At 52.6% G+C, this 15066-nt stretch overlaps 4 protein-coding genes across 4 annotated transcripts; 1 reads left to right on the top strand and 3 right to left on the bottom strand.

The window, feature by feature from the left end:
- Nucleotides 1–233: 233 nt before the first annotated feature.
- Nucleotides 234–1574, bottom strand: N7482_000276 (WKF domain-containing protein; the record flags this gene model as incomplete). The annotated part of the gene is made up of 1 exon (XM_056682401.1): nt 234–1574. One exon carries the CDS (start codon nt 1572–1574, stop codon nt 234–236), a length of 1341 nt encoding a protein of 446 aa, XP_056546007.1.
- A 365-nt stretch (nt 1575–1939) lies between these two features.
- Nucleotides 1940–5072, bottom strand: N7482_000275 (tubulin gamma complex associated family protein; the record flags this gene model as incomplete). Its single annotated transcript, XM_056682400.1, has 2 exons — nt 1940–3801; nt 3866–5072. The coding sequence occupies 2 exons, from the start codon at nt 5070–5072 to the stop codon at nt 1940–1942; spliced, it is 3069 nt and encodes a 1022-aa protein (XP_056546006.1).
- A 1116-nt stretch (nt 5073–6188) lies between these two features.
- On the bottom strand, nt 6189–7712 carry atfA (bZIP transcription factor atfA; the record flags this gene model as incomplete). The annotated part of the gene is made up of 3 exons (XM_056682399.1): nt 6189–6495; nt 6556–7618; nt 7685–7712. 3 exons carry the CDS (start codon nt 7710–7712, stop codon nt 6189–6191), a joined length of 1398 nt encoding a protein of 465 aa, XP_056546005.1.
- A 4299-nt stretch (nt 7713–12011) lies between these two features.
- N7482_000273 (uncharacterized protein) lies at nt 12012–13624 on the top strand (the record flags this gene model as incomplete). The annotated part of the gene is made up of 5 exons (XM_056682398.1): nt 12012–12486; nt 12530–12820; nt 12907–12970; nt 13036–13058; nt 13134–13624. Coding segments are annotated over 5 exons (1344 nt in total), but the record flags the coding sequence as incomplete, so codon positions are not given.
- Between the last annotated feature and the right edge of the window lie 1442 nt (nt 13625–15066).

The following is a 15066-nucleotide window of genomic DNA, read 5'->3' as shown; positions in this document are numbered from 1 at the left end:
GCCTATCGATACTCGCTGTTCCAACTTAATACAGGCAGATTAGGTAGCACAGCCAGGGCGACTTGAGTTTTAATACCAATAGATAATCACCGATAAGACTATCATCATATACCAATTCTCATATAAACACTTGGTATGATATATCATCATGGTATAGAATATGCAAGTTTAATAAAAACACCAAAAAAAGAACCCATGCAGACCCCAATTTCCAGTCGAAATCCACTCAGCCCCTAATCACTATCACTTTCGCTGCTACTCGAGATATCAATCTGCGCAGTCCGCATCTTGCGCTTTTGCTTTTTCTTGTTCTTGCTAGGCACGGTTGCAGCAGGCTCCTCCTTCAGAGGAGCCGGTGCAGACTTCTTCGGTGCGCGTTTCTTCGCAGCAGGAGCAGTGTCACTGCCGCTGTCGCTGTCACCGTCACTGCTTGATGAATCACTGCCACTACTGCTGGTGTAGTCATCGCTGCTTTCTGTCGCAGCAACACTCTTCTTAGCCTTCGCAGGCTTATCCTCGTCGCCGTCGCTCTCACTGCTGGAGATATCAACAACAACAGTCCGATTCTTCCTCTTCTTCTGCTTCTGCGCCTCCGCCTTCGCAGCCTCCTTCTGCTTGCGAACAACCTCCTCCCGATCAAACACCTCTCCTGTGACAGCGAAGAAAACCAGCTCCGCCCTCTGCCTCTTCCGGAGACGCTTGTCCGCCTCGGCATCTAAGCCGTCCACGGCGCCAGCGACGTTCAGCTCATCACCACCGCCGAGCAACGATGTCCGGAACGCATTCACAGCCTGCTGGTACTCAACGCCCGCGTCGTCGGCGTCGCCCTTGAGGATCTGCACCGCGCCCTGCCTAAGCCGAGCCTTTGCGGCGTCGCCCTTCAGACCCTGCAGGTACGTCAGGAGCGGCAGGTTGTAAGGCGCGGGGACATGCTCGGCCGAGTAGAGGTGTTTGAAAAGGTTGGTCTCGCGATTCTTTTGGAACTTCCACGACGCGCGGTCACGATAGTACCAGCTCAGATAGGACAGGATAGGCGTCTCGTGGATCTCTGCAGCTGATGATGTGGCCGTGGACGTAGACCCAGACTTCGTCCCCTCCTTGCGCGCCTTCTTCTTCTCGCGCTTGCGCTTCTTCATCTCCTCGATTAACTTGTTCTCGGCTTCTTCGGCTTCTTTGGCTTCGGAATCGGTGCCCGTCACTGTCTCGGAGCTATCGTCGTCATCGTGCTCATCGTCGGCGGGACTGTCGCTGTCGCTGTCTGCGTCTTTGGTTTTCGTGTCAGGTCCGAAGGAAACCCTCTTCTTCTTCTTCTTAGGCTTGTCCTCCTCTTTATCCTGATTATCGTTTTCCGTGCTGTGTCGTCGCTTCTTCTTGATAGACACATCGCCATCGGTCTCGTTGGACGACTTCTTGCGCTTCTTCTTGTCCTTGGTTTCAGACTTGTTGGTCTTTTCGGTGTAGGTGGATTTTTGTGTCTCGGCGCTCATGTCCTCTTCAGCAGTGTCTTTGGCGTGTTTCAGCTTCTCGCCCATCTTCTTGGCTTGCGTCCCTTCTTGGGACTTGTCTTTGGCCATTGTTGCTGCAGCAGATTGTTGGAGTGATATTGCAGCAGGTATGTTCGATTGAGGCACACAGACCGAGAGATCCAATTGTGAGAGTGGCTTGTTTCGTGTGTCCTACCAAAGTTCACCCAGGCCTATCGCTGTTGCTGGGCTTGTCGAGGGCGGAATCAACTTTTTTTTTCTGCCGGTCCACGTGAGGGCGGCAAGTCCGTGATAAGCTTAGCTTGGACCATTATAGAAAGAACTCTTTACATTGTATGTATAGATATATCCTGCCTTTCACAGAGAAAAAGAAAGAAAGTGAATCATAGATTCGTCTCGCGTAATGGTGATGATTACAATCACTGCTTCATTGGAATAGTAATAATATGCAGTAGCTATGTTGCGGAGGTATTCCCATTACCATTCCCAAGCTCGGGACCACCAGTGTTTCGCTCTTGCCGCATCTCTCGAGATATATTCGATTCCGTACCCGAGCCAGCAGTGCCAGCAGCAGCAGCAGCAGCAGCCTTGCGCTTCGCCCGTTCCTTCTCCTTCTCCTTTTCTTTATCCCGCGAGCTAGGCCCCGTCGCCCGTCGGCGCCGGGCAGGCTCGTAAACATCGTTGAAGTTCATCACGACGCCGAGGAAGCGCATGTCCACGTCAGGCTGGTAGGCCAGATCGCCCAGGAGGATATTCAAGCGGGACCGGAACTCGGCAGAAAGATCACGGAGTCGTACCCGCAGCGACGCCAGCATGTTGTCGTCCGCGGCCAGGTCCTGCGCCGAGAGCGAAAATGGGGTGTCGATGCTGTCGGGTCCAGCGCTGGCGGGCCGGACATCCGGTGTCGACGCTATTGATGCGCCGGGGCGGCTATTCGCGCGGCGCGGCTGCATGTCACGATCCGTGACGCCCCAGCGGCCCTGTGCGGTGCGCGTCTCGATCTTTGCACTCAGTTCCTGGCGACGGGTGAATTCTGCAACGGAAAAAGAGTACAAGCCGTCCACGGCATCTTTGTACGCGAGCATGATCTTGAGGATCTGGTGAAGCTGGCTGAGGAAACTTTCCTCAGGCTGCTTGGCGGAGGCGGAGGTAGAAACGCCATATCGAGAGGTCGAGGTCGAGCCCAGCAGGCCCTTGTGAGTGATTGAGTTGAGGTAGTTGGTGTGTGCTTCGATGAGGTCGTCGAGCGTGCAACCCGGTTTCGAGACTGCGGCCTGCAGCTGGTCCCAGCTGGACTCGATCACCTCGAAGAGGATGTAGTACTGTAGCTGGCAGACGAAGTGAATCATTTCGGCGATGACGCAGCGCGCCCGCTTCCAGTCTGGCCCTACCTTGTCGTCCACGCTGCCCAGCACGCCTCGTGCGCCGGTCATGCAACGGCGCCAGGTGCTGCTTAGGGCGAACTCGACGCGCTTCACGCGCCAGAGGAAGTTGAATACCTTCAGGTATTGTGTTGACCCCCAGGGAGTGATGACCACGTCAACGGGGGCGTCGATCTTGTACTCCAGAGTGAAGCAGTCCCAGCCAATCTCGCCGTGGCTGAGCTCGAGCATACGTGCGTCCAGCCGGCGGAGCACGTCTGGCGAGTCATATTGCGCGTTGGAAGCGCGGATGGCATGTTCCAACTGCGCCGTGAGGGTATGGCGGTACTGTGAGTTTGCGGGGCGGTCCAGGTTCGAAGCCAGCGACTCCATGAGTAGAGCGATGAAATCACCTTGTCCCAGCAAGAGGTACTTCTTCAAAGCCCGTAGGTGGTCGAAAAGCTTGAACTTGTCGTCCATAAGATAGATCAGTCGCGCCATTGTAGTCTTATAGGCTTCGTCAATAGACGTCTCCAGTGTAGCTGTGTCGCCATATCGCAGCTCTTTCGACGCTTCCTTAGAATAAGCTTCCACCCATGCAGCATCCCCGCAGCCATATCGAATGAAATTCAGAGACTTTCCGATCAAAAAGACCTTTTTGGCAAAGTCCTGGGTGATAATTGAAGGCACCATGTCGTCGTCCAGTTTATACTTGTCTTCCCAGACGCTCGTCGCAATACGCCGGGGGTCGGTGCTGGTCCGGTGATCTGGCTCTGCAACGAAGAACTCCTTATACGGATCCGACAGCTCGCCGTCGTAGATCCATAATCGGAGCATGTCGTAAAATGGACGGGTAACATGGACAAGAAGCTTCTCCGCAAAGGCGCCGACGAACGGATCACCATGGGACGATGAGAAGCCGTGAATCAAGGAAACTAATTGCCCTCCCTTTTTCTCTGTCTCTGATATCAGTATCTTCAGGCAAAAGCAAAGATTAGAAGCGTTCTCGGCGCAACCAACCTCGAGCTTCCTCAACAATCAGACTCATCAACCTAAGTGCCATTGTCGCATCTCTCGTCCACACCACACACCTCTTCAACGTAACACCACCCTTCCTCACACCGTTCATCCCACTCGCATCCCCAATGGCAGCCAAGGCCTGCCGAATCTCCGCCTCCAGCGTCGCAACCAAGGCCAAATACGAGCGCAACTCATTCGCAATGGCAGCCCTCAAACTCTGACTCACCAGTCCTCCCTCTACTCCCTCCACAAACCCAGCAAGCTCCTTATAAAGCAAACACGGCTCTGCCAGGGCATTCAGGAGCGAGACAATCGGCGCTGGCAGATTCGGCGGCAACTTCAACACTGACGACGACTGGAACTGCAAATTTGTCGACGACAATCCCTGCAAATTAAACGGGAGATCCCGCAAAAGCCTATACTCAACAAGTTCCGCCGAGCGAGCAGCGCTGCCGGGCGTCTCAGTCGGCGACGCTATATCTTCGCCCTCATCCCGGGCCTCGTGGTGACTAGCCCGGCTCGCGCTTGCCCGCTCCGTAGACCCCTCCCAATCCCTGCGCAGCGAACTCGGGCGCTCTGCCTTCAGTTCGCGCGACATACGCGGCTGCTGCGACGCAGACGAGCTCACGGCAGGACCTTCATCGTCCTCCGACTCAACGATCGTCCCACGGCGCGGCCGCCCCGCACGCCGACCAAGCATATTGTGCAGGTTACCGTCGTCCATGAGTGGACTACGGCTGCGCTCGACGGGCTCGCCGTCCTCGACCCCGGCTCCGGTCTCGCCCAGCTTGTAGAGCAGGTACAAGATACCCCATTTCTGTGAGAGCACGGGCTGCGTGAGCAGGCGCGTATACAGGTTCGAGAACCGCACCACCTTGTCCGGACTGGCGTTCTCACGCCGTAGCTTACGCTTGATCAGATCTGGCGCGTTGTTGACGCTCTCGCCGACGAAGCTGCCGCGCCGGCCGGCCGGAGAGCCCGGGCCTGCGGCGTTGGCGGAGTGCGCGTCGATGATGCGCCAGACGCGGTCGAGCTGGGCATGGTGGCGGTCTTCCTCAGCAGCGGCGAGGGCTTCTTCGTCGTCAGAGTAATCGTGGTCTTGGGGGATGGCGGAGAGCGGGAGCGCGGGGGTCAGCGAGTCGACTAGTTGGGAGAGGGCGTCGTCGATGCGGCGCGGGCGTGTGGCTGGGCGGGTGGAAGCCGACATGATCCTGCCCTTCCCCCGCCGATTGGGCAATGTCGGTGGTGTTTGGGGCGTGAGGTGCGGGTTTGGCTTGATTGCGGAGTGGTGATGGACGTTGGGTTCTAGAGAGTCTTGGGCAACGAGATGCGGTCGGGCTGAGGTTTCAAATGATTGCACCCCGCTCAAATCCGGCTACACTGGTGTATCAGGCTCGGAAAGGTCGTGCAATTGGAATTGATTCGGAGGATTGTAGGCCATCCTTGAGATGAAGGTTATGCGTTGAGCGCGTGGGTTCGTGTTTGCGATGTTTGGGTTGTTTGGCAGGGGCGCGTCGGGGCTCTTATCAAGCTTATCACTTTCACCCACTATAAATCTTCAGCCTTAAATAAACTACTACAAAAGGAATATCCAATACAGAGCCGACAATTCAGGTCGATTGCTCAAGTATCCTGTGTAAGGAAACTAGTCAGACAGACAAAACAGACAGAAAACACAAAGCCACCTCTTACGCCGCCCTGAAATCATGTATCTCAACACAAAAGCAACCCGGATCAAAAAACATGCACCTGCGGGTCCGTCAAGTATTAGACAAGCGAAAAAAAGAAAAGAAAAAAAAGTTCTCTTGAGGCCGTCAAAAGAACGAGAAAATTAGAAAGGGGAAATGGGAGGAGGGAGTAAAAAATACAACGTGGGAACAACGTGGGAAGGGGGGGGCGATAAAGAAGGAAGAGTAAACATGAGCCATGGAAAAGCAGAAACAACCTGGAAGCAGCCATAAGAATGTCAAAGACGCCGAAATTGACGCGCCCTCCAAAGACGATAACGAGATTCATTCGTTTCCATTCCAGACCACCGAAATCAGCCCGTCCAATTTTTGAGTCGTGTGAATCATTAACACCTGCCCATGCCAAAGGTTCGGCGGAGCCATAGCCATAGCCATAGCCACAGCCATAGCCGGAAAAAAAGAGATGTTTGGGGGAGAAGGAAAACGGGAATAGTTTCCCCCCGAAGAGAAAAGCAACCGCCGAGTCTAAGGAAAGGATCATCACATCCCCCTGCTATGCGGTGGAGCAAGAAAATAGTTTATAACCGGCTCCAGAATGAGAAGTGACGTTTTGAAAATTGAGGTTTCGTTCACATTCACGCCCGGCGCATGCCCTGGGTAGGGATCGGCGCACCTGGCGGCATACCCATCTGACCCATGCCGTAGCCGTGAGGGTCGAATCCAGTAGACATGCCATTCATCATGAGAGGGCCTAGGCCTTGGGCTTGGGAGACGGGACAGTCCTTGTGAGCCAGCAGGAGCGTCTTAAGGTTGACAATCTCCTCGCGGAGCTGGGTCACTGTGGCGGTTAGCGCATCATTTTCCGTCGTGAAGAGCTCGACCTTGGCCTGAAGGTTGGCAAGCCATTGCTTCTTCCGTTGACGACACTTCAGAGCCGCGACACTGCCATCACGTTAGATATGGGCCATGTAAAATAATTAACAGGAAGGCTACGAGACATACCGATTCCGCTCCAGGAAGTTGCGTCGCTTCTCCTCGTCGGTCATCTTCTTCGGGTCGAGGTTGGCGTTCCTCAACTCTTCATCATCCGAATCATCCGACGGCGACTCCATCGTCTTCATCTTCTTATTGGAACCCTTGCCAGCATCATCCGCCTTGCGTCGGTTGTTGGCAGCAGCATTGGCTTTGGGCGCATTCTTCTTGCCTTTACCCTTGGCAGCGGGCTTCGAGAGCTCCTGCTCTGATCCATCACCGCTCATCTCACGGCCACTGGTGCCGTTCGTATTTTGCGACACGCGCCGCGCAGCCGCCGCGCGGGATTCGTTCTGCATGGCCGCGGCCTGGTTCATCTGCATATTGTTCGCCTGACCACCCTTGGCCAGCATGAACAGACCGTTGGCGGCATCGGTGGCGTCGTGTTGAGTGAAGTCAGCAGCCGTGTGCTGGACCTTTGCATCCATGGTTGTGTTGGGCGCGTTCTGTACTTGTTCGGTCGCATTCGAGGTAGGACCGCTCCCACTGTTCTTCTTGGCGGCCAGAGCGGTGCGGTGAAATTCGATGGTGGACGGGGTGGCACCGCCGCTTTGGAGTTGTTGCAGCAAAGCTTGAGAGTTCGGGCTCGGAGCCGGGAACATGGAGCCACCACCACCCGGGGTCAGGCCGGTACGGAGCGAGGACTCGTTCGGGGTCGGGAAGCCTCGACCAATGCTGTCGAAATACTCATTAGATCCGGTTGGGCCAGGAAGCATTGCCGGGCTGAGAGGCCCTGAGCGCAGGGAGTTGGACCAGTTGTAGCCGCCAGCGGAGGACGGCCCAGGCAGGGCAGGAGAGGTGAGGGACGCGACGGGCGGCAGGAGCGATTTTCCGGGGGTCTCGCCTGAGTTCCCGGTACCGAAAGACTGCTCGAAGGGGTTGGGCTCGAGTGAGAAGGGGTTATGGACGGAATTGAAGTAGTCAGGGGTATCGCTGGCGGTGGTACCAGCAGGGCGAGGCGGCGGCGCCAGCGAGGTGGGCGCCTCTACAACCGACCTTTGGTCCTTATTGTCTGAAGGGACGGCCCGCGAGTCTGTCGGGTTGAGTTAGCAATTCCCAAGAATCAGAAGACGATGCGACAGCGACAGCGCAAAGGTACCGGCAGGACGAGAACGAGGGCCCTTCATTGTGGAGGTGGAGGGCCTGGGGAAGTGGTAGTGGTGGGAGGAGGTCGATGACGCCAGTTGTGAGATCATCCCAACGGGCAGAGGGGCTTGAGTTAAAAGTATCGGCACCCCCAGGTGGCGTATTACCAAGCCGAAAGGGGGGGGGAAAAGGATAACCAGCGAAGAAGAGATGGATGTATAATCAATCACCGCCACTGAATTTTCCGATAGGGAGAGAACACAAATTCCCTTCTTCTTTTTTTCGCGTTTATCATGCGACCGCGACCCTATACGGAGGAATTGCAGCAAAGGGAGAGGGGAGGGGAGAGGAATAATAGGAAAAGGGAAAGAAGGCCAGATAGATAGATGCTGGTAGGGCAACAGAGGGTCGAACGGGATCACGAGGCATTCCTGACGCACGAACCTTCTTTGTGGGCAATCTTTTTGGAGTCCATCGAGGTCAAGGTGTTCGAGAGAGTCGACACACTAGGAGCGACTGCGGCAGACATCACCGAAGTCAAAAGAGAGCGTGGCGAACGCGCAACTACAGAGGCTATCCCGTGGCTTGTAGCGAAAGATGAGAATGGAGAAGAGGAAAAAAAGTGACGTAGAGGAAAGGGAGATGACGACAATTTTAGGGGAGGGAAAACATTAAGTAAGTGCAGTCCGCGTCTGGCTGAAATAATCGAAGGGGGGGGGGGGGGGGGGGGAGGTGGTACCGTTACAGCCGTGACAGTACAGAAGTAACAGACGGAGTGCACTCGCTCGGTACGTTCACAGCCCACGCGACAGGGTACTGATAGCTGGTAAGGCCGATGTAACTGGCCAGGGACGGCCGAGAGCGTTGGTCGCATTCGTATCAGGGAAGGCCAGAAAAATCAATAAAATGGCAAACCGATGAAATGATATTCGGGGCGGGAGGGGGTTGACCTGGCGTTGTGGTTGGCTCCCATGCTACTCGGGGTGGCCTCGAACGTCTACACAAAGGGCGGGAGTCGGCCTGGATCCAGGGTGGGACTTCTGCTTCAGGGGAGACTGTTGACTCCTTTGGTCGCGTTTGATACACTGACTTTTTCAACTCTCTCATAGAATTTGCCATGGCTACCGATCACGCTTGCGATCACGAAACCATGGACCTCAGTTGCGAAAAGTCCTTCCCTCGCATCCACGAAGGGGGGTGGGAATCAACAGGGATGGGGGCGAATGTCCATCTCGAACCAACCTGGAGAGCTGGTGGGCTCCCGGTATCGTCTTGATCCAATCAGGACTATGTATGGCAGAAGCGGAGACTGGACGCTGCTCGGGCAGATTGGCCACTCGCCTTCCTGTGAAAAAAAAAAAAAAATTGCGTAATATTTTGGTTCGCTTGGTCGATCGGAAAGATGTGAGGCTGCACCGAGTGAAATCACTAGAATTCTCAGTGGTGAGTGAGACTTCCCTGGTTTTCTATCGCATATCTGAAGCGGCTGAATACTGTAAGATAGATCGGGCGGTATGACAGAACGTATCGAGTATACGCGGGATACGCGACCTGGGCATGTTCTGGGCGATGGATGATTTCACGATGACGACGACAGGAATGTGTCCCGGCTGTCGGGCCAGCGCAGGTGGGGCCGTGGAAGGGGCCATTGGCCATTCAGCAGCGAGGAAGAATGCGAAACCAAACTGGATTCGTCAAAAGTGGAGGTCGACTGGATGCGGTGAGGGACCATGACGTAATGCACGTGAGAGCTGACTCAGCTCGGGAAAGGATAATCCCCTGTTCCGATGACGTGATGGCTTGGGACTGGGGGCTTGCCAAATTCGGCAACTCCACGAACTATACAGTAGCACATCAACCGATCGGATAGTACTGTAGAACAGTAGAAAGTAGAACAGTAGAACAGTAATACAGAGTACAGTAGCTGGTTCTACCCTCTTCCTCACCCCGCTCAATAAGTATGTGTCTGCATCAAGAGCCGCATCGAGGATCAGCCTCATCCCTCGCCATCCTTAGCCTCAGCCTCCACTGTACTTTGTCGGAAACAATCCCTTCCTGGCTCTCTACCCGTACCAGTAGAACTTCATGCGCCAACTTAACTACCACCTGTTTGCAGTCGACCATGTAGGGTGAGATATCACCCCATTCAGCAACCTGATTGGATCCGCATTTCTCCGGCGATTCGACTCCCAATTCAGCCTGGTCCCTGCACCCAAAGCGCCATGATCGATCAGATGCGGAGCACTCTTCCCCGCACTCTTGGCCCTGACAACGCCAGAGCCAAATATTCCTCAGAGATTCCCTTTAAACGAGAGCATTCTCAAAGCAGTCGGCACTCTGCTGCTCCCCCGCCGCCGGCCCACGGCAACCAGCCTAGAAGACTCGGACGTCCCCAACAGCGACAGCAAAGGAGACCTTTTCGTGGCATCCGTCAATATCTCGCTAAGTTCTGGACGACGTGACCGAGTCCTCTCTACACCATCCAGCTCACACCCCTCAAGAGACGCGAAATTCGCAATGCGCTGTACCGCCGGGTGACCGAGCGACCAAGAAATCTCCACCTCTTCACCCATAGATTATTCCCCCGAGAAGGAAAAACCCCCAACGTCCGCACCCGTAGTCTGCACGTCCGATACTTCATAACCCTGCCAATCCTCCACAGAGTGGCGACGCCGCATGAAGCCTCCACGGCAGTAAATGTCCTCGTGTCGTCGCTGGTCTACGGTATTGTCGACGAGTTTCTGGCGCGCGACCATATCTCGCTGCTTACCACCTATAATCAAGTTCAACACACAATTCTGGAACGGAGGCTTGGACAGGAATCGTTGATGAAATAACCCCCACTCAAAGAGATATCAGACATGGCCCTAGCAGACAAGATTGAAGGAGTTGCTAAGGTAGGGCTATTTGCATTGTTGAGGCTGAAATATGGCGATACACCCATGATTTTAAGCGAATCAGTCATGGCCACAGCGACGAGGTGTCGAGGCAGCCGAAGACAAAAAGTCTAGTCTTATGAGCATTTGAATCCAAATTATTTTATAGGACCTTGGTGACTTCGCTTTTTCTCGAGCAGTCGGCGTGCAATATTAATTAAAGGGCTCCGCCCTTAAAAGCCCATCAGTTACAGGTTTAGTGGTATTCGCTCCACAGAAATCACAACACTGAACGTAGTCGTCAACCGTCCAGGTGGATCCAGCACGCAAGCTTTTCTTGGCTACATACCACGTTATTTGAAAATTGGAGATGGAAGCTTGTCGTCTTTACTATCACGATAACGGGTATTGATAAAAAGATAACTGGTGCATTTATATGTCCCGAGTCATCTCAAGCTTTGCGGGGTTTCTCTGGAAAATAGCCGGTTCTCGGTGAGGCTTGGCTAAGAAGGTAGCATCACATGAACCACTTCCTGTAATTTTCCCTTGAATAGAACGCAGACGCAGAAGGATCTTGGGCCTTCAATGCCCGATTCCGAGCTAGTGCTTTCAGCACCATGCTTTCATTATAGGAAAAAATAATTTGAGTGCAATAGGAGTGTTTCCATATTATGGAGGATTTGTCAGCACATGAAGGGATAACTTACCGCTAGCAACTGATTGGTTGCTGATGGGCCCACATTTGTTTAGTATTTCCTATGTAATCAGGGAGCCGAGCTGTAATGCAGCCGTTGTCACAGCTGAGTACCGGAGACATCAGACACATCGAATAACGGTATATCTAAGTGTGTGCTTTTAAGAGCGCTTCTCCTCCCATCTTTCTACTGAATCAATCAATGTTATTTATCTATATTGGTTCCGCTTGATATCATTCGTCGTCTTTGCATACTAGGCTATACAGTATCAGCTTGCACTGACAGTTATGAGCCCGATAGCGGTTCGCGATAAAGCTTGAGAAGATCTATAGAGTCACGGGTTCAATCCCAGCCGGAGCCAGAATGGAGCACGGCCTTCCGTCAGAATAGGAAGTGACCTAGATCGAATGATATGCGCACAAGACCGCGAGATGGCCAGGATACACTTCATCAGGAATACTCCGATTCAGTATATCCTGAGGGGGTGTGTCGGAGCAATAAATGACGGTATAGACTAAGAATGTTGCCTATAGTGCATTTTTGGTCTAGTGGTTATTTTTCCTAGGATCTGGCCCCATTTAGTCTTGACAGGATTCAGTAGCCTGGTCCGTCCCTAACCTTATGGACGCAGGATGGCAAGCTGAGAAAATTTCTTCCGATCAACATCAATGGGAACTTAAAACAAAGCTGAATCCTTTTTTCCCCAAAAAACAAAGCTTCGCAACTCTCGACCTGATTCATATCCTCGGAACTATCATTTAGAGGCACAATGTATGCCGCGATCCTTCTACTTGGCTGCGTCTCTGTGGCATTGGCACAGCTTGCGGATACCTCTGACTACCCGATCGGACCATTAACTTCGTCAGCCGCCAAATGGGCTAAAAAAGTTTGTGACATCACCAAATATGGCGCTGTTGCAGATGGGGAGACAGATGCTGGGCCTGCTATTCTAGCGGCCTTTGATGCCTGCGCTTCAGGAGGCGTTGTGAACATTCCCTGGGGGACTTTTGCCATGGAGACTTGGGTCACACTCTCTGGTGGAAGCGCATGGGCCATCAACTTAGAAGGCATCATCGTTCGCACCGGAACCTCCGGGGGAAACATGATTTATATCGAGCATAGCACTGATTTCGAGATCTACTCTTCCAGAGGCGAAGGTGCGATCCAGGGCTACGGATATCAATTTCACTCTCAGGGAGAGTATGGCCCGCGTCTCCTGCGCCTTTATGAGGGCAAGTACTCTCGTCATTTTCCCGGATGCCAGGCACCCACGCTAATTGTCTGTAGTCACAAATTTTGCCATCCATGATATTGCTCTCGTTGATTCTCCAGCTTTTCACCTCACTCTCGATACTTGCAACCAGGGCGAAGTCTATAATATGATCATTCGAGGTGGAAACGAAGGAGGTCTTGATGGCATTGACTTGTGGGGATTTGACATCTGGGTTCATGATGTCGAGGTAACGAACAAGGACGAATGCGTCACTGTCAAGAGCCCGGCAAATCACATCCTCGTTGAGAACATCTATTGCAACTGGTCTGGCGGCTGTGCAATGGGCTCCTTGGGAACTAACACAGGTAAGTTACTGTACTAGAGTGGTCTACTGTTTAGTAGAGAGCAGAAGAGGGATAGATATAAAGAAAGCTAACTTTGGTCGTTAAAGACATTACAAAAGTCGTCTACAACAATATCTACACGGTGAATTCAAACCAGATGTTTATGTTCAAGTATGCTCCTTTCCCTTGATATCTGAACGCTGATCCTGATTAATTTGATCTAATCTGTCACACAGAAGCAATGGAGGAAATGGATCTGGTAAGTGTTTCTGAAAGAGTAGCTTTCTGGATACGCCTCATTGAAAAGCATTTGCTAACAACGTAATATCAACAGTTACAGAAGTTACTCTCCAGAACTTCATTGGGCACGAGAATGCGTATTCCCTCTACCTTGACGCATACTGGTCGTCACAAACACAGGCTGCGGGAGACGGTGTCTTTTACAATTCTATCACTTTCAGCAACTGGAAGGGTACGTGCGCAAATGGTGCTACTCAGGCCCCTCTCTACGTGCTCTGCCCTTCGAGTCAACCCTGTACAAACATCGTCATCGAGGATTTCGCCATGTGGACTGAATCTGGAAGCACTGAGTACTATAAGTGTGCTGATGCCTGGGGCTCAGGTTACTGCTTGCACTCAGGAACAGCACATACCGAGTACGGTACAGTGACCTCAACAGTGACATCTGCTCCATCAGGCTACTCGGCGACGACAATGCCCGGGCAGCTGACTGCCGGGTTGGGGCTCACCAAATCCATTGCAATCCCGACTGTCCCAACCACATTTTACCCAGGTGCTACACCAGCTACAGCGAGAGTTTATGGTAGTTAGTTTGTCGAATCAACACCCATGGCCCTGGGTGATGAGCTGACATGAAGGGCGCGGTTGTCACTTTTTATCTCCCCTCCGTCGTAGGATTCTTGTTGTAGGATTCTCGATCTACGTTAAATGTGCGGGTAGTGTCCATACAATGTATGGATTCAAAGGCGGGCCTAGATGGTAATGCTAGGGTCGCAATAGTTCCACAAACTAAATACTCCATACTCTGGGACCAATCGCTTATTGGTGCAATATTGATGAGGGGATGGTTTCTGTGTAATCTACTCCTTGCCATTTCACCACCGCATTCGACTTGTTCCACCTCTGGTTTCAGAGACCGGTGCCAAGTCCAGGGTACCATTGCAGAGCATTGTCCACAAATAAAAATCCGTTCATTCTGCCCCCATTTCCTTCAAATGCCCAGCTCTTCAACTTTTGGGCATTCATTTGAGGAATAGCCCAATTATGGATCATAGTTCGTATTGCGGGTGTCATGATTCCTTTGCCATGGTGGCTTGGTGCAAGAAGGTCTATGGTGAGTATCGCTCAGAATTTGCTCGAAGCTGAATAACTTTCCCTGCTGATCCATCGTATCTCCAGGCTTTCTTGTCTCCCTGAGATAGTTCGTCATTCTTTTGCTGCGCGTCTGCTCTCTCTTCACTTCCATCGGGATGCTCTTCAAATTTTGAGCGGTCTAGCCCGAGACCACCCATGAAGATGTCTTGGAAGAGGAGCTCCAATCTCAAAATCAGTCGTTAAATCTCTATTAGTACAGTTTAAGGACACCTGTCGGCAAATTGCCTTTCTTGGTGTGGAAAGTTGGCTGGATCGCTAGCTAATTTCTTTTGACCTTCAAGCTCTTCCGGCAAAATACATACGATTCGCCCTTGGTCTCTACAGTGTACCTTGACTTTTCCTTCCTCATACTTATACATGTATAAGGTGTTAGGCCCAGACAACATGCGGCATACCGATCATTGAAAGTTTGAACTTATGTAGAAGATGTTTCACGCGGGTTGTCCGGTCGACGAGGAGTGATGGTGTTTGTATGTGGTTCAGGGAGTCTCAGTAAGAGTCATTGGTCATTGAAACAAAACGACTATTCTGCTGCCAGTGATGCCAATTGCTCATCGGAATGAGCAGTCAATTCCGACAAAAGGGGGTCCCGCAGGTCTGATAGAGGAATACCCTCACAAAGTCGAAACCCTCCCACAGGCTGGGTTGATATCATCCCAGGCTGCTGTTGAGAGTAGAGACAAGCATGTGGCCGTTGACTTGGCCACCGGTTCCCGCGCTATCGATGAGTTGGGGGCTGTGAAAGGCTAAGCCAGACAATAACTCCAGTTCCTGATCAAGGGTATCAGGGTCAGTGGTGCAAAATTTGCGGGTGTAGAATATCTTGCGCTTGCACTGTATTCTCAACCCAGAGAAAGATTGAAACAGTTCGT

Source organism: Penicillium canariense (assembly GCF_028826845.1).
Source record: "Penicillium canariense strain IBT 26290 chromosome Unknown utg000001l_segment0_segment0, whole genome shotgun sequence".
NCBI lineage: Eukaryota > Fungi > Ascomycota > Eurotiomycetes > Eurotiales > Aspergillaceae > Penicillium > Penicillium canariense.
Note: the sequence above shows the minus strand (reverse complement) of the source record. Positions and strands in the feature narration are given on the sequence as shown.